At 38.8% G+C, this 19,944-nt stretch overlaps 1 protein-coding gene across 3 annotated transcripts in view; it reads left to right on the top strand.

The window, feature by feature from the left end:
- PIK3R1 (phosphoinositide-3-kinase regulatory subunit 1) overlaps positions 1-19,944 on the top strand; it is a 74,577-nt gene that overhangs the window by 38,158 nt on the left and 16,475 nt on the right. The window contains exons 3-7 of one of the 3 annotated variants that reach the window (XM_070743255.1): positions 2,924-3,016; positions 6,155-6,229; positions 7,924-8,055; positions 8,998-9,199; positions 9,327-9,403. In XM_070743255.1, coding sequence (XP_070599356.1) covers positions 2,924-3,016; positions 6,155-6,229; positions 7,924-8,055; positions 8,998-9,199; positions 9,327-9,403 — 579 coding nt within the window. Of the gene's footprint in view, positions 1-2,923; positions 3,017-6,154; positions 6,230-7,923; positions 8,056-8,538; positions 8,591-8,997; positions 9,200-9,326; positions 9,404-18,082; positions 18,193-19,944 lie in introns of those variants that run through there. The other 2 variants (XM_070743257.1, XM_070743256.1) reach the window with 2 other exon arrangements.

Below are 19,944 nucleotides of genomic sequence, written 5' to 3'. Positions count from 1 at the left end.
ATATTTCTCCATGCCTTAGCCGTTTGGTATGATGTCATCTACGACCGTGCCTTAACTAAATCGTACGTTACAGGGAAATGTCAGGGAAATATCAGGGAATTTCAAAATGCTTTCCCCCTGGACACCCTGTAGTTCTCAACTGTGTCCTATGGGATTGGGGGGCATAGAAGTCAAATAAATTAAATTAAATTAATCAAACTAACCATTAAAGTCATAGGTTGTGATGGCCATAAAATGTATCACCTCACTTGACTGATCAAATTTTATGACCTTTTTTGCAGCAATTGTTACGTAAACCCATAGTTCTCTATGGGCTAATTTTGCTGGAAAATGGAAATAAATGGGGTTTTTCAGAAAAACTGTAATAAAACATGGTCACATGGCCATTGGGACATTGCAGGCAGCTGTAAATTTGGGGCAGTTGCCGAGCACCCGAAATGCAGTCATATATCCTGTGGGCAACCATTGGAACTTCAGAACCCGGTCTTAAGTACCCGCGGGGAGGTGTCATTACTTCAGTCATTGGGCAACTTGTATTTCTCTGTTTAGCTTAGTTCTGATTATAATATTTTGATACATGTGTATTTTTCTGCTCTATTGTTTCTCATCCATATTCAAAGCTTGTTTTGACATTGATAGGTGGGTTATTAAACTTCATTCCAATCTGTTACCATATGTTTGCAGAACCATTTAAAAAAGTAAAAGCATCATAAACTAAATTTGGCCTTTTTTGTAAATCATGTAAAATGATATTTTGTTCTAAGGCGTTTAATTTGGAACGCAAATGTTTCCTGATTATTTTTTTTCTTAACCTAAATGAGCACAAAAGATTAGATTTCCCGTCCACCACCACCAAAAGTGAAAAGTTAATGTTGAAAGTCCCAATTGTAGTGTACGAGTAGCCCTTGACTTACAACCGTGATTGAGCCCAACATTTCTGTTACTAAGCAAGACAGTTGTTAAGTGAGTTTTGCCCCATTTTATTACCTTTTTTGCCTTGTTAATCAAATCACTGCAGTTGTTAATTGAATCATGCGGTCGTGAAACAAATCTGGCTTCCATCATTGATTTTATTTCTTGGAAGCTAGCTGAAGGTTACAAACAGTTGCCACATGACCCCAGGACAGTACAACCGTCACCGTCAGAAATACATGCCAGTTGCCAAGTGCCTGAATTTTGATCCATGCGACTATGGGGATGCTGCATTGATTGTTAGTGTGAAAAACAGTCATAAATCACTTTTTTCAATGCCATTGTAACGTCAAATGGTTACTAATCGAATGGATGTAAGTCGAAGTCTATTTGTAATGATGTAGGAAGTTTATACAAAAGCTTTGCGACTGGAAGAAGTGCCTTAAAGAAATTAAAGTGTGTTAAAATCCCCATTTTTGGTAATGTAACAATTTGTTCATCTGATTTAATTATATGTTTAAGTACTATGAGTAGAATCTACTTGGATGTTTGTTCACTCTACGCAGTTTCTGTAAAAGGAATTAGTTCCTTCTGGATCCCAAATTCTCTGAAATGAAAAAGTGAAGTAACAAACTGCAGGGCACAGAGACGAAAAAGTCGAACCCTTTCATTTCAGTCTGATTATCTTACCTAGTTTGGATAATGAAACACCTACAAGGAAACAACCAAGCTCAGAGAGCACCAATTATTCCTCGTTTGAATCCTGACCTACAAATACTCCTTTTTGGTACATTTCATTTCCATCCAATTTCAATTAATTTTAATAAAACTTATTGGAATGTTGAGCTGGATGAGATGAGGGGGGAAAGCAAATGCAAGAAAGAAATTCCTAGTTGTGCTAGATAAATTGCATTTTAAAAAACATTTCATCTAAAACAGAGATTCATTTCCAGGAAGATTGCAGACGTCTTCTTGGAAGAAAAGATGCCCTATTTCCTTCCCTCATTAAAATACAGTATTATTTTTAAAATCTTGCTATCTGGAATGATTTTTTTGGCAGGAAATTAGAAAAACTTTAATTAAATTGCCCAGCACATTAAGGCTATCATACTATGTGCACATTTAGAAATAAGCTCCACTGAGCATTGAATTTATATCCAAATAAATATAAATTGGGATAGCACAGCATATTTCAGAGCTCAACTTTCTCTTTATTTTAGCATCCAGGTTGATGGCAAAAATATTTCTAAATTGGAATCATTTAGTTTTGCTAATGGCATGCAAAAGGATGAAAAAGGTTTCTTCCAAAGTATGTTTTATTATGTGTATTTAATACAGAAGTGTGTGTGTGTTTATGCCTACATACACGCAGACAGACAGAAGGGGGACAGAGAATTTATCTCCAGTATTTGTTACAAAATGTTTGCTTTAAAACCTCGCATTAATGGTTCATACAGAAATCACTAGCTAGTTTGTGACTCTAATGAAAGAAAATATATAGCTCAGTCAATCGGTCCTGGGTGATAAACTTTAAGATGGATACATAATTTTTTATTTACTTATTTATTATGGGAAGGTTTTATAAAACGTGCACCTAGAAAGCCCTCATTGTGCCCAATAAATCTGCTTTATCCCAATAACAAAGGAGATGGACAAGAAATGATGGCAAGAATGCTGAAAATTACTAGTACATAAATGGAAGGCAGCTGTCTGACCTCAGGGAAACCCATTTTTTTAAGAAGGAAAATTATGACATAGGAATGCCCATTTCATGCTACCACTGATTTGTCTAGGATTTGATTTAAATATGAACTTCGATGTTGTAGCATGAAATTTTATTTTAAACAAAATTATCATGTATATGAAAGACAGAAGAAAAAAACACAAATACAGTTGATAAAGGGAAGTTGTTTGGTATTTTGAATTTAACCAAGTGTATTGTATCTCAGTCTTTTTATAGATATCAAGTGTAGCTGAATTTTGTTTGTCTGTTTGTTTGTTTGTTTTACAGTTTTTACACTTTCTGATCTTTGTGAGCAGTTTTCACCTCCAGAAAATGCACCACCTCTTCTTGTGAAATTAGTGGAAGCTATTGAAAGAAAAGGTATGAATAGAGTAGAATATACATTTTAATAAATTGGTATAATAACCTGTATGGTACTAAAAGCACTCACATTTATCTCAGAACTGGGTTTTCAATTGATGTTAAAGTTTTAAAAAAACCTTTCGCTATTGGTAATGTAAGAGAATTGGATGAAATTTCTTAATTGTGCTTGCTGCCCACAACTTCTCTTGCGTGGGCCAAGTGTTAAATAGCAACAACCTCAAATACTTCCTTTGATAAGAAAATAGCATTTGCACTACCTCCAATGCATGCAATACATGCCCGACTTTGTTTTATACTGAACAAAGGTATCTGCTCCCAACTTGCCCTAGGTTTTCTCTATTTCCAAATGTATTACAGTGATACCTCAAGATACGAACCCCTCGTCTTACGAACAACTCGTGATACGAACCCGGGGTTCAGAAAATTTTTGCCTCTTCTAACGAACTTTTTCCGAGTTACGAACTGGCGTTCGGAGACTGCTGGGAAGCCGCACGGCTGTTTTAAAAGGTGACAGCAGGGCGGCGGGGCTTCCCAGAAGCCTCCCGAACGCCGGTTCGTAACTCGAAAAACGTTCGTAAGAAGAGGCAAAATTTTTCTGAACCCCGGGTTCGGTTCGGGAGGTTGCTGGGAAGCCCCCCAGGCCGGCTGTGACCTTTTAAAACAGCCGCGCCGCTTCCCAGCTGTCTCCCGAAGCCGAACGCGGAAGTTGGGCTTTGGCGTTCGGCTTCGGGAGACAGCTGGGAAGCGGCGCGGCTGTTTTAAAAGGTCACAGCCGGCCTGGGGGGCTTCCCAGCACCCCCCCGAACCCCGAACTTGTGCCGAACTTCCGGGTTCGGGGTTCGGGGGGGTGCTGGGAAGCCCCCCAGGCCGGCTGTCACCTTTTAAAACAGCCGCGCGGCTTCCCAGCAGTCGCGGAACGCCGGTTTTTTGCGGGGGGGTTTTTGGTTGCACGGATTAATTGACTTTACATTGTTTCCTATGGGAAACAATGTTTCGTCTTACGAACCTTTCGACTTACGAACCTCCTCCTTGCACCAATTAAGTTCGTATCATGAGGTATTACTGTATATGAAAACGTACACAAAGCAAATGTACAGATAATTTTATAGTCACTTGTTTCTGAAAAACAAAAGGCAAAAAACTTCCATAAGTGATATTCAAAACAACTCTTACAAACTAAAATTAGGCTTTCCAGCTTCTAAGATCAGGGTCTCCATGCTTTCCCAAACAGATATTCAAAGATGTCAGCTTTTCTGAACAAGCAAATGAATATTCAGAGGCATTCTGTTACGCATCAGTTTAAATATTACTGCAGGTAGTCATTTGGCTGTTAAGTGCTGTGGTCATTAAGTGAGGCATCACAGGACAGTGACTAGCAATGCTATTTCTGCATTCTTCATTGACTCTGCTTGTCAGACTCCAGCTGTGTCAAGCACAGGAATGGCAATCATGTGACCTCAGACTGATGTGGCCATTGTACATGTGATGGTTGGTTGAAAAACTAGGGAGGGGGGGGTTATACCATCATAACTTTAAGTGGATTACCAGTACTGCTGTAGTTACAAAATTATGAATGAAGGCTAATTGGGGAAGAAAAAATACCACTGAAATAATGCTCTTGATAATTTCAAATAATGAGATTTCTGCCTGATGTAAAATTTGATTTGATTTGATTTCGATTTTCTGAATCTGATCGCCTGAGACACTATTATAAAAAATACTTTCTGAGGTCCTTAGACCCCCCCCCCCCCTTTGCCTTACAACATTGGATACTTGCAGTTCTATCTATTTTTATCTATTATATGTACGGTATTCCTTGTCCTTTATTCAAGGAACTCAAGGCAGCGTTCTATTTCCATTTTTTACTATAGAAACTAGTCAGGGCATATGGTGCTAGGAGTGATTGGCTTAAAATTGGCCTTCCTGCATGTCACAACAATTAAAGAGTCCTGCATTACCTAGGTCAGTTATGGCGAAACTTTTTTTCCTCAGGTGCCGAAAAAGTGTGCACGTGCGCTATCGCACATGCACGAGTGCCCATATCCATAATTCAATGCCTGGGGAGGATGAAAGCAGCTTCCCCCACCCTCTGGAGGCCGGAAACAGCCTGTCCCCCAACCTCTGGTGGGTCCAGTAGGCTCGTGTTTCACCCTCCTCAGCTTCCAAAAGGCTTCCCTGGAGTCAGGGGAGGGTATAAACACCCTCCCCCCATACTCCCGGAGGCTCTCTGGAAGCCAAAATCACCCTCCCAGAGCCTCTGTGGGAGCCAAAATTCAGCTGGCTGGTACACACTTGCATGTTGGAGCTGAGCTAAGGCAAAGGCTCGCGTGCCAGCAGATATGGCTCCGCATGCCACCTGTGGCAACCGTGCCCTAGGTTTGCCATCACTGACCTAGGTCAAAGGTCCCCAGCCCTTCTGGGTCCCCAGACCAGCAATAACAGCAGTAGAAGCAGAGGGGAAGGGATAATTTTGTCCGTAACCCAGCTGCCCTACATATGTGCAAATGAAGCTCACCTGCCACAGATTAGTACGGGGCCATGGATGAGGGATTGGGGACCCATGGCATACAAGATCAGATTCTACTCTTTCATTATGATGAAGTTATAAATAGTTCTTTAAAAAATTAAAGTAAGCTACAGGAAACCCTAAATAAAATCAAGACCTATTGCAATAGAAAATATATATCTTTCCCTTCTAACTGAACTTGTATAGAGTATTATTGTAATGGCTAGAACCTTTAGATTGTAACTTACAATACATTTACAATCTTCAGCATTCCTTTTTTAAACTCATAAACTTTAAGGTTTTGCTTTGTTTTGTTGTTGTTTTCTGGGTTTGATACTTGATTTGGCTCTCCGAGTCTTCGGAGAGGGGCGGCATACAAATCTAATAAATAATAATAATAATAATAAAATAATAATATTCTCATATTAGGATTTTAGATATAAAATTAGATTAATAATGTTACACAATCAAGAGTTTGCAAGAATGCCATGCTGTTTCTGCATAGAAGACATAGAGAACATAATTATATGAGAACATGGAGGAAATGTAAACAACTGAAAGCTACACTCCAGGAAATTTTCAGCATCAGAAAACTTAATACATTCTTTTTTTTCTTCCTTTTTTTTAAGGTCTGGAATGTTTGACATTGTATAAGTCCCAAGGGTCAAGCAGCAGTGTTGAATTAAGACAGATTATTGAGTGTGGTAAGCACAACTATTTTCAAAATTAAACTCGGTAATAATTTAATATCAGTGTAATTTTCTTTCACATAGCAATGCCATTTATTACATTAAATTTCATTATATAGGATATATCAAATAGTGTGGCAGAAACAGTATTTGGAATAGTGGTAGAGGGAAACCTCATTAAATGGGCTAAGGGAGGAAGGATGCTTGTTATTAATGACATTCCAGTAAATTGAAAAGTAGATCATAAGTGACCCAATCATAGAATCTTTGAAAATACCACTGTCCTTACCAATAAATTATAGTATGCCTCTGTCATATGTATACCGAGGAACTCAGTCACAGTAAAAAGACATCATCATTGCAAATGTCTCTGCACTCAATAGAAAAGTTTCAAGACATACCCAAAAGTACCTAGAATCACCTACTGTACAGGGAGTTCTCACCAACCACAATTGAGACCAAAATTTCCATCCTAAGTTGTTGCAGTCGTAAGTCAAGTTTTGGACCCTATCGTATAACAATTTTTTGTTATATGAATCCAGCTAATCATATGTCAGGTTTTTGCTAAAAATCAGCAAAAACCCCACAATCAGGTAGCTGCAGGATATTGCAACTGATCATAAATGTGAGTTGGTTATCGAACAGCTGGATTGCAATCGTGGCTGCGAGACGGGATGATGGTTGTAAGTGAGAGAAGAGATTGTAAGTCACTTTTCCTAAGGCAGTTGAAACTTCTGTTAGTCATTGAGCGAACGATATAAATTGAGGACTACCTGTAGTAGCAATTTTGAGAATTTACTGAGTGGGGATAGAAAAATGCCCAAAAATGTGTTATTTACAGAGGATTCCCTTTCTAGAAATAATTCTCAAGAGAGTTAAATGCAGATATTATTCAACACTGCTTGTTATGGGGAGGACAAAGGAATGTTTGTCACAACATATATAAATCCAATAAACAAACAAATAAACTGCTTGGAGAGTGCTGTAAATCGAGGGTCTCCAATCTTTCTCCAATTTTGGCAACTTTAAGACTTGTGGACTTCAACTTCCAGAGTTCTTATATTCCCTGATTTCTAACTTTCCTATGTTGAAGGACACCTAACTGAACTCTGCTAGTTGAAGTCCACAAGTCTTAAAGTTGCCAAGGTTGGAGACCACTGCTGTAAAGCACTGTGAAGCGGTATATTAGTCTAAGTGCTATTGCGATTGCTAAAACGCCCTGGTCTCATCATTCATTTAAATACAATGTTCCCTCAATTTTCGCGGGGGATGCGTTCCGAGACTGCCCGCGAAAGTCGAATTTCCGCGAAGTAGAGATGCGGAAGTAAATACACTATTTTTGGCTACGAACAGTATCACATGCCTTCCCTTAACACTTTAAATCCCTACATTGCAATTTCCCATTCCCTTAGCAACCATTTAGATTATTACTCACCATGTTTATTTATTAAAGTTTATTAAAAAAATATTTATTAAAGGCGGACGAAAGTTTGGCGATGACATATTACGTCATCGGGGGAAAAACCATGGTATAGGGGGAAAAAACGCAAACTATTTTTTAATTAATATTTTTGAAAAACCGTGGTATAGACTTTTTGCGAAGTTCGAACCCGCAAAAATCGAGGGAACACTGTATACCTCTCTGAGTGAAGTACAGCACTTGGCAAAATATAGTGCGTAACATGTTTGCGTCTCTGTGTTTTTTTTAGAGGTTTCTTCAGTGGATTTTGAGGGAATTGAACTTCACGTTTTAACAGATGCATTGAAGAGGTACTTTCTCGACTTGCCAAATCCTGTCATTCCAGCATCTGTTTACAATGAAATGATTTCTGTAGCACAAGGTACATTTATAAATGTTTCTTTTGGTAGAGTTGGGTTTGAGGATCCTTATTTTTACAGTGCATGCTCATGATGTAATGTTACAGTTCATGCCATTGTATCAGACATGGCATCTACATCATTGTATGAATATTATTTTGGTCTATTGTAGAATGTTACTTATGAGGTTTTTTTCTTTTTCCAATATAATAATGTAAAAGAACATTATTATAGCTTCTTCTACTACGTGATATACATAAATTGGGATTATCTGAAGCTAACCTTGTTCTCTGGCATGCATACCTGTTAGGCACACATGATTGAAAATGTATGTGTACATTTTAAAAACTTAATGTACAAAATACATCTTAGTGTTAAGAACGCCATGTAACTTGGCGAGCATATTATTTGTTCAAACACTGGTTAACTAATCAAGGATTCGTATGTAGAAAAAGCTAATTGTTAACCTTTTATCTGTATGCACAAGGTAAATGTATTAGCTAGACACGATTCTGAAGTCCACTTGCAATTTGGGATGCAGTGCAATAAAGAGATAAGGTTTGTCTCTTCATTATGAATTCAGACTGTGTATTTAACCTTTTCAGTTTTCAAATTCAGTTGCTCATTATGGGGACAGGATACAACTTTCAAAGTTAGAATTGCATTCTTGAGTCTTATCTGCTGCATCTCAGAAATTACCCAGTCACATGAGGCAAAGGGGAGATTTCTGCCAGCATTAACTGAACGTTTAGTGGTTTTCATCTAATTATATTTCAGTTTCAATTTGACTTTCATATAATTGACTTTTTGCCATCCACGCTTGCTTAATTTTTCATTGTCATAAGGAAAAGTGTTTTAGATTACATTGAAGGGATTGATGTCTTCTTGCAAAATTGATGCTTTAACATGGCTGTTTAAAACAATTGCTAGTGATTTCAAGTTGACAAGGATTTTTTTCCCCACAGAAATACAGAACTCAGAAGAATATGCTCAAGTGTTGAAAAGATTCATCAGATCTCCTAACATACCTCAACAGTATTGGCTCACACTCCAGTATCTCCTTAAACATCTCTCTAGACTTTGCCAGGCCACTACCAAAACCCCTTTAAATGCAAAATCTCTGGCTGAAATTTTTAGCCTTTTGCTGTTCAGACCTCCAACAGCCAGGTAAGATACGTGTTCCTGAGTCTTGATAGTTTTAATTTTTTCTTCAATGTTAATCATAATTTTTTCCCTCCAGCTTCTTTTTTATTTTACTGTAACACATGGTCATTTTTCTTATTGGTTTTTACAGCTCTGACAGTGAACAACATATAAAAATAGTGGAAGTGTTAATTACAAGTGAATTGAATGAGAGACAGCCTGCACCAGGTAAGAAAACATATATTTTGGAAACTTTTTGAAGCTGGTGTCTTTGTTTTCTTTTGTAACCAACAATTCCTACTTTTGATGAAGTTTATGTCAGATGGGATGTATTTTTAAAAATAATACATTTATTTGCCGCGTGGGGTTTTTTTTGCTAATATTTGATGTTCTTTTGTTTATCACTTTTTTTACCTGGTGCACGGTAAAGATTTCTTTGCTTTTTTGAACAGTTGGGTGTTTGCCATAGTGTGCAGAAAGGAAATAGCAAGGATTCTAATGAAAGTTGTTTTTCTCATAACACTAGCAGCAAGTGCATCGTGGCACAAGAGAGTTCAAAGCTGTAGCACATAACCTCTTTATAAGCTATGTGGACAATAATAAATGCCCGCTAGGTATCTGTGGGATGTGTTGGACTGTGTCCAATGGTAAAGCCATTTCTCATTGTATGTGAGGATTCTGTATTTCTTGCTAGTCTGGTTTAGATTTATCATCCAAATACAATTTGAGTATGAATAGATCCCAACTTAAAGCCAACAACATGGTCTTAATTAGTTGTTTTACAATAATGTTGCAGTGAATATGTGTTTTCTTTTCTCATGGATGTGGCTTTAAACAAGTTGTCATAAATATTTGTTCCATACTTAAGAACACAACAGTAACTGTGGCGTAGTACACTGAATAGTAATGTAAGTTGGATTCAAATAATTTCTTTGGCTTGAACTTCCTAGATAACAATGTAAAAGCTATAAAGTTTTTCCAGTGCTACCATAAGTCTTGTTCTTGCACAATGGCAAAGAACTTGCTTACGTTAGAGTTAACAGTTGATATTCTGAGTTCTCTGAATATTAATCCTTATATAACTCTGATAGCACTATTCAAAATATGCAGGAGGAACATCAGCATATTTGTTCAACAAGGGGGGAAATTATTATATAACCAGAGAGAGGTGCATACCCAGAGGTGTAGAAGGACAGATGTATTATGAGATGCTTCAAATGATTTCATTGCTGATTAGCCTATTTCAGTCAAAACATTTATTTATGATATAATAGATTCCTTTTGACACAAATGCAATGCATAAAAAACATAATGAATGAACTTAGCGAAAGATGTCACATCTCATGGCATAAATGTTTTTAATTTGATATTTTTGAACATCCAACATAAACATTCCTTCATCTCATGTACTTGTTTGCAGTATGATTTTCTTAAAAGCAGAAGTAAGGTTTGATTGATTTTAATTTTAAAGAACAGTAGTATTTTGATAATTACAAGTTGTAAATATTTTCTCTAGATATTCGTGTTTCAAATTTTAATAGGGGTCTATAATTTCTAGAGAAATCATAGGGATTATTTTAATGATATGTATGAAGTAAATACAATCCTATTAATTAACTAAACAAAAATATTGATTAATTTGACAGCTTGTTTTTAATAATGGTAGCAATATAGACGGTAATAAAATTGTAGATGGCACATATGGTCCTGCTAGGGATTATATCATAGGATGCCATAATTGCAATAGAATTAAACATATACAGCTTCACAGTGCTTTGCAGCCCTCTCTAAGAGGTTTACAGAGTCAGCATATTGCCCCCAACAATCTGGGTCCTCATTTTGCCAACCTTGGAAGCATTGTTCCCTCTAATTTTTTTTTTTTTTTGGGGGGGGGGGCGGAAAAGTATAGTGTCTGAGCGGCAGTCCCTTCGGGACTGGGCAGCACAGAAATAATAAATAAATAAACAAATAAACAAACAAACAAATAAATAAAAAAACCACCCTGTTTTGCCTCAGAGAATTTCAAAATAAAATACTGTACTGTGTGTCTATAACAGTGAGCTCATAATAGGGTAACTCTATCAATATCAAAATGCCACTTAAATAATTGAGCTAGTTTCAAATTAGATTTTGATTTTCTTTCTCTCTTCCTTACTCCCATTCTTTTTCTTTCTCTTTCCCTTCCTCTCTTTTTTCTATCTGTTTCTCTCTCTTCCTCTCTCTCTCCTTCCCTCTCACTCTTTCCCTCTCGGCTTCTGGGCAGGTTTGGAAAACTCGTGAGTTGATGATGATTTTTAAGTGAGCGATTGCTCACTGCTCAGCTTAGAGGGAACTATGCTTGGAAGGACGGAAAGCTGAGTCAACCTTGAGCCTGTAAGAATCGAACTGCCAAACTGCAGGCAGTTAACGGTAGCCTGCAGTTTTGCATTGTAACCACTGTACCACTACGGCTCAATGTGACTAGTTGTTCTGTAATCAGATAGTGTTTAGTGAGATCTTAAACTCTGCTTTGTGATGTATTCTTTAAATTATAATTTTCATCCCTGCAAAATGTTCTTCTTATCTGGTGGACAGGAAAGTATTTAAAAATAGGTCAGATTATTGCTTTATATAATTTAGTATGACCCACAGTTGGTCCCTTAATTCTCAGATAAAAGTGTTTCTCAACCCTACTGGACTGGTTAGGTGTCCTTAAACATAGGAAAGTTAGAGATTAAAAAACACAAATGAACACACAAAACATAAATTAAAAAACATAAAACACAAATAAATGAGTTCCGACAAGATAGTGAATACTTCTAATTTCTGGGTGCTTCTAATTTCTGGGTGCCAAATTCTTCTTTCTTAACCTATAATATGTATGCCAATACAGCTAAACTAGTCCAGGATTTTTAACTAACTACTGAATATGAACATAAATCCTAGGTGATAAATCCTATTTTAGTACAGAGTAAATTAAGAAAAACATACTTATGAGTCTTTTTTTTTAAATTCTGTGTATAATATATTTTATGAGATCTTTGCCAAAATCGAGGGGGGGAAATCCCTCTCCCCAAAGATTTAAATTGTGAAGACCTATCTAAAATAGTTCTAGAATGTAGTAGGATTTACTTTGAGTAAGTACACCTAGAATGCCCTATCAGGGACTACTATATTTTTCGGAATATAAGATGCACCCTTTCCCACCCTAAAAGAGGTTAGAAAGGTCGATGCGTCTTATACAGTACAGCCTTTTGGGGGGGGGGCTTCCGGAGCCCCATTTGACCTCCCATTTTTGTGAAAAATTGGCACGTTTTTTCGCAAAAAAATTGATGTGCACAGGTTTTGGGAGGCTTGCAGTGTGCTCCTGGGAGAAGGCAAAACCACCCCCATTTTTGTGACAAAAACTAGGCAAAAAACGGGGCATTTTTTTTGCAGAAACCGGGGAATTTTTGCTTTCCCCCAGTGCCACCCAAACCCTCTGCCCACCCCATTTTTACAACAAAAAAAAACCAGGTGAAAAGAGGGGCATTTTTGCAAAAAAAGGGGGTGCACAGAGGATTTGGGAGGCTCCTGGGACTGGGGAGGACAAAAAACCTTTTTTCTTACTTACCTGTTTGAAATCTTGGTGCATCTTATACACTAGTGCATCTTATAGTCTGAAAAATATGGTATATAATGCTGCAAAACTGCCAGGTCTGTATCGGTAATGCATAGGTGTAAATTGATGCTTGTTCTATATCAAATTAATGGAAGTCCTGTCTTAGTCATGAAAGCCAGCTGAATGACTTTGGGCTTGTCACTTGCTCCCAGCCCAATTCACCTCACAGGTTTGTTGTTGTAAGGAAAGCAGGAAAAGGAAGGTGTATTGGACATTTTGCTGCCTTGAGTTGTTTGTAAAAATAATAAAGGTGGGAAATGAATTCAAGACCGATCTATACCGCCAGGCATGGGGGAGTTGAGACACCTTTCCCCCAGGCTTTTTTATATTTATGTTAGGGTATGTATATGTTGTTTGCTTTTTAAAATATGATAGGGTTTTATGTGCTTTTTAATATTAGATTTGTTTTCGCTGGAATATTGTTTTTATTATTGTTGTGAGCCGCCCCGAGTCTTCGGAGAGGGGCGGCATGCAAATCTAATAAATTGAATTGAATTGAATGAATAAATAAATAACGGAGTGAAGAGAAGATATTATGGTAATTAAATGAAGTCATGACATATCTTATAATAGAGAAATATTAAAGACAAATTTCAGTATTAGCATGAATCATAAGTAATTTGTGCTTAAAATCTAATGCAGCTCTGCTTCCTGGAGAATTTGGGGAATTCAGGTCCACAAGTCTTAAAGTTGTCAAGTTTGAAGATCTCTGATCTAATGTATACTGCTCAAAAAAATAAAAGGAACACTCAAATAACACATCCTAGATCCGAATGAATGAAATATCCTCATTGAATACTTTATCCTGTACAAAATACACATGCACAACAGCATGTGAAATTGATTGTCAATCAGTGTTGCTTCCTAAGTGAGCAGTTTGATTTCACAGAGGTTTGATTCACTCAGAGTTATAGTGTGTTATTTAAGTGTTCCCTTTATTTTCTTTGAGCAGTGTATTTGACATTACATCATTCCAACCCCTTTATTCAACTTGAAGCTAATCGGCATTACAATATTTGTCCAGCAGAGGGCTCTCTTTTTTAGCGAATAATAATAACCAAGTTGCATGCCATTTTAACATATTCAGTACTAAACTCAGCACTGCACTTTGCTTCAGAGGCTTGTTATTCTTTAATATAAATTGTAGATAAAATCACTGAGGCAGCCACAGTTGAATGTTGGACCTTGTGTACTCATCTAGTTTCCGCTTTGAGAATTCAGTCATCAAATGTCAAAATTCTGCCTTTTACAGCACTTAATAAAAGGGGGGGGGGTGGAAGGAAGCAGAAGTCACAAGCTAGTTCCTCCATGCAATGCAATGGCTTTATTTTCCTATGGGTGCAGAGCTATATAAAAGGGTTGCCTCTAGTAATGGAAAGGTTAGACTGGGGGCACGTTAAATACCACCTCCAATTATACACTCCTGATAAAATCTATGCATACAGGACAACAAACTCTTCTATGAATAATTAAACTTTAAAATGGGTCAATTTCTTACCTTTGGGGTGTTGAAATCACTGGGATTTTTATTGCAATTAATTTACAAACATCTAGGTTTGGAAGTAGTTTCTTCTTTCTTTAGCCCAGCAAAAGTTGGCTGCTAATCAGCTTATGGGCTGCTAGGCACCGCAAACATGGAGTAAGGATCCATCACGTATTGTACTAATAACTTACGCAGACTGTGGATCCAGCTCCTGATTAAAGACTTAGCCAAGATAGGAGCTAAATAAATAGTGGTTTTCTGCAATTAAAAAGAAATATAAAACGAGCACCCTAGTTATGTTGTTGCTGCCTTATGGAAAGTGCGAGTAGTTTTTTTTAATCAGCGGTTACCCAATTTTTCTGCCACCAAAAGCACAAAATTCAAAAAGTGTGGAGGAAATAATGTTTATGAGAAACTTGTTTCTGTCCAGTATAACTATTTACTGCTAGACAATGGTGGACTATCATGTATATGTACAACAGGGTTCTTCCAAGTATTGTAAAGCAGAGTGTTACAACAGATGTTAAATTTAGTTATAAGCAAACAAGTTGTAGTCGGGGTTTAAAAAGCAAATACAGTGATCCCTCGATTATCGCGAGGGTTCCGTTCCAAGACCCCTCGCGATAATCGATTTTTTGCGATATAGTGGTGCGGAAGTAAAAACACCATCTGCGCATGCGTGCCCTTTTTTCCATGGCCGCGCATGCGCAGATGGTGTTTTTACTTCCGCACCTGGGAAGACCCAGGGAAGGTTCCTTCCGCCGCCCAGCAGCTGATCTGCTCGGCAGCGCCGCAGCAGCGAGGAGCCGAAGATCGGGGTTTCCGCTTTGCGTGGGCGGCGGGGAAGACCCAGGGAAGGTTCCTTCGGCCGCCCAGCAGCTGATCGGCTCGGCAGCGCCGTAGCAGCGAGGAGCCGAAGATCGGGGTTTCCCCTTTGCGTGGGCGGCGGGGAAGACCCAGGGAAGGTTCCTTCAGCCGCCCAGCAACTGATCTGCTCGGCAGCGCCGCAGCAGCGAGGAGCCGAAGATCGGGGTTTCCCCGCCGCCCACGCAAAGGGGAAACCCCGATCTTCGGCTCCTCGCTGCTGCCCGCTCGCCCGCCGCTCGAGAGCAAGAGGGGGAGAGATAAAGAGAGAGAAGGAAAGAAAGAGATGAGAGAGGGAGGAAGAGAGTGTGAGAGAGGAAGAAGCAAGATAGAGAAAGAGAGAGAAAGAAAGATGAGAAAGGAAGAGAGTGACGTCATCGGGTGGGAAAATATTTTTAATTAATATTTTTTGAAAAATCGCGATATAGCGTTTCACGAAGATCGAGATCGCGAAAATCGAGGGATCACTGTAACACTAAAAGGCCTGCTCCCTCTTAAGGCTTGGTCTTTTTATTAATGTAAGAAATAAATTTGATTGTCCAAATTATTGTTCTGTTTCTACTGGTGGGCTTCATTGGGAGGAAAAAGAAAGGAAAAAGAAAACGAGATAAAAATTAGGTCTGTAAGCTAGCAGCCAGGTTAGAGGGCGAGAATTCAAACCAGGTTGGCTAGAGGGCAGGAACTCAAAGTCCATACCTATGATAACCAATCAATTTTTGGGAAAAATCCAAGGGAGAATTAGTCAGAGAAATGATTGAAGTCTGGTAAACGGATCCCTTGTCAGTCAATAGGAGTGCTGATTTACCACTGATTTACCATTTATGATACTTAAGAATCGAGGGCATGGCGGTATAAGGAAAAAACAATTAATAACCTAATTGCTGGCCATTAGCATTCTAACAACTAAACATTATACACAACCAGGAACCATATAAATACAATGCACAGACCAGATCAGTGCGTATATTCCGGAGAGAAAGATCAGGTCCCCGACGATGGACTCCAATATGAGTCCCAAATCTTGGAAAAATAAATCTTTGGTCCTGCTGACTGATTGGATTCTGTAACGTTATCTTGGGATACATATATTTGCCTTCGTTCATGAGAATTACTGCCATATAACATCAGTCTTCTGTTGTCAATCTCAAAAATAGCTTGGGCATATCTTTTCCCCTGAGTTACTAAGTGTGTGTATGCGGGACCCTGCCATAGTGCCGGAATAGTGTTAGGAAGACGATTTATTAAGTGCGTGTATTCATATACGTATGTGTGTGTGTCTCTCTCTCTTTCCCCTTCCTCCTACAATTTTTCAAAAATTATCCCCCAAATTGCCTTTTCGTAACTCCTACCTTTTTAATTTTCTGGACAGGAAATGACATACTGGGTTTATTCCCTGCCTCCATTATGTCTTCTTTGGTATGCTAAGCCAAAAGCATAGTCAGAGGAGCAAAAGGGGAAAGTTTTTCTAGAAAGCGAAAACATAGATGAGGAAGACTTTTTCTTGGGCATTCTCCTTCAGCAGCCATTACAACCGTATGATTCTCAACCATGCCATGTTAAGAGCAGAATGTCCCAAGTGTTTAATTTCCAAAGATTATATGTCTGTTTGCCAAGGAGAGAGGGGGGGGGGGAAGAGAGAGAGAGAGAGAATCAAATCCACTCATTAAGTCGTAAAATAAAATTGTGCCACAAGACTAATGGATTTATAGATGCTTAGGTACTTAGGGTGTGCCTGGCTGGCTGATATAGGCACTTTTGTAATATTGCTGCCCTCCCTTCCCCCCCTGCTACCTTTCTGTTGTGAGTAAGAGAATTTCCTATTTTAATGAATGTTTGTGGGCTCGACATCCATTTATACTGATCGGAGGAGGGTAAACAATTTCTCATCCAACCTTTCTATCCAGATATAGTGAAATGGATCTGATCAAATAAAATCTTTAAAATCTTTTCCCTTGCACAGTGGTACTGGCCTCGCTCGACCAAAATAATGCCCTTGTTTAGGGGAATATAATTTTATAGCATATCTGCTTGAGAACAAGCCCCGATGGACCCCGCGGGAAGTACTTGCAAATAAAGATGCACAAGTTGTTGTTTTTTTTAATGTTATAAAAGCTCTATGGAAGTTGAAGCTAGCCAGAGGTCGGGGACGAGTTTTAAGTTGATTTTAAATTGAATACGGGGCTTCGCTTGGGGAGTCCTTAGACAGCACCTGTCCTTGGGGTCCACTAGAAGGTGGTGTCGTGAATGCTAAAGAACTTCTGAATTTGTGGGCTTTTTTTTGAGCCACAAAACTTTACAAGGAGGGCTTTCATTCTATCTGTCTCTCGCCCCCCCCCCGGCCCCCGAATTAGCTTAGCCACTTCCTGTATTTGGCTGCTCATAATGCTTTTCTTGACAGTCTCCTTCAACACTGCAAGGAGCAGCTGGTTGTTGAAACTGTTTTAAGGCTACTTACAATGGTCTTCTCATTTTGCTTAGCTAAATTGAGACCGGTTAGTCTTGCACTGGCCACTTGTTAGCTTGGTGACAACTCTGACTTTGACTCCAGCTTCCCCCTCCCCTCCCCCCCCCACCTGAAATCCCTTGCTCAGCAAATATTTGAACCTGCCCAAGTTAATCATGAAACTGAGATCTTTATCTTGGAGAGACGTGCAAGCGACGGAGGACTTTTTTTGAAAAGGAAAAAAAAAAAGAGCCAGCTAAATTCAGTGATGAAACAGAAATGGGCTGATAGTCTCCGCAAGAACAGAGATTGATTCTTCTTTCCAAAGGGGGGGAAAAGACTCGTGGAGCTTTTTCTTGGTTCTACTCACTGCAGCTTTTTCTTCTGGATTTTACCAAGCAGAAGAATTCATGACAGTTTTCAAGATAAAACTTCTTCCTAGTTGTTTTAGAGAAGATTTGAATCCAAGGAAAGCCTGATTTAATTTGTATTTTAAACTGGGAAGCTGAGCTGAAACCACACATTCAGCCTGGAATTTTCAGATTGTGATATACAAGGGCGAATGCGCACCATGCATAGTATACAAAGTAAGTAATTCTTGATCTGTAATTTGAAGTAGAGAGAGAGAGAGATTAACTGATTCTTTAAAGGAAGGAACTCTGGTAATGTGTATGTGTGTGTGGGTATGGATTTACATATACATGGATGTTTCTCGATCTCTATCGCAATTAGAATAATTTATGCTGCAGCCAAGCAGATTAAATAGTTGTGCTTTAATGGTCAAAATGCGTTTTAATGAAACCTGTTCAACATATGCTGGAACTGTGGAAAATCACTGGTTTGTCTGAATCTTGCTCTTTCTGGTTTGCCACGTGATGTCATAGCAAGCTAGACTAGTTTGGGTTAAGCAGTAACTTGATCACACAATTGCAACTGTCCAGCGAGAAATTTTAGCGAGAAAATCTTCTTCTCCCACCTGTAAAATGTATACTGCTCAAAATAATAAAGGGAACACTCAAATAACACATCCTAGATCTGAATGAATGAAATATTCTCATTGAATATTTCATTGCCACAACTAGCATGTGAAATTGATTGTCAATCAGTGTTGCTTCCTAAGTGGACAGTTTGATTTCACAGAAGTTTGATTTGCTTGAAGTTATATTCTGTTTTTTAAGTGTTCCCTTTATTTTTTTGAGCAGTGTATTTTGTTGAAACGTACCTCAGGGAAATACAGTGAGAGAGAGAAAGAAATAATCGATTAATGGTTAGTCGTGTTGCTTTCTATCTCATATAACCTATGTCAGCAATGCGCTTCGGCGGCAGAGCTATTTGGGTAGCAGGTGGGCTAAACCCTGAGCTTCACCGTTTGAGCTTGTGTCTGGGATTCTCTGAAGTGTCGTGTTACTTGAAACAAGTAGAAGGAATCTGTGGTGTCCATCCACCTAACTGGACAGGGAAGGTTGGGAAAGCAACTTCAAGATGGGCTTAAGCATGGTTGTGGTAGGGCAGTGATGGCTAGCCTTTTTGTCATCGCGTGCCAAAAGTATGTGCACCCATAATGCAATGCATACACAATTGCCCTGTGCCCGACTCCCATGCATGCTTGCGCGGCTCCCCATATATGCATGCACTACCCCGCATATGCATACGCTCCCCCACCCTTGTGCATGTTCATGCAGCCCCCTGCATGTTCCACGCCCTTGTGCATGCACATGCAAACCCCCTCGGCAATGCATGTGCATGGCACAGACCTGAAAACCAGCTGGCCGGTGGGAGGGGCACCTTCATATGCGGTAGAGTTGAGCTGGGGCGACGGCTCGAGTGCCCGCAGAGAGGTGTCCGGGTGCCATAGGTTCGCCATCATAGTGGTAGGGTAATGAATTTGTAGGTGTCAATATGGTGCTATAAGTATGCAGTTCATTTATTTATTTATCTATTAGATTTGTGTGCCTCCCTTTACAAATGTTCTTTCAGATAATGGGTCATGGTGATTCTTACATGCAGTACTTTGATTTGTAAAATCCATGGCTGTTGCAGGACAGAACTGTAACAATATCAGTGCAGTCATTTGTTAGAGTATTGAGTTCAATATTCTCCTTGCCTGGCCTTCATACGTGAAACCATGTTGTATATTCAGAATGCAACTCACGACGAGTTGTATTATATGAGAGACTTTTCTGAAGGCTGGAGAAGAAATTATTTTTTTTAAAAAAAGAAAGAACTTTGCTTTTGGTTTGCTTTAGTTGAGAGATTTTTCAGGGCTTGAGGAAACATGAAGCCTGATAAACAGATTATCACGAAGTTCTTTTAAGAATGGCAAAAGTGGCAATTGTGGA

Source organism: Erythrolamprus reginae, chromosome 2, assembly GCF_031021105.1.
Source record: "Erythrolamprus reginae isolate rEryReg1 chromosome 2, rEryReg1.hap1, whole genome shotgun sequence".
NCBI classification, from domain to species: domain Eukaryota; kingdom Metazoa; phylum Chordata; class Lepidosauria; order Squamata; family Dipsadidae; genus Erythrolamprus; species Erythrolamprus reginae.
This window is presented reverse-complemented; position numbering and strand designations above follow the sequence as displayed.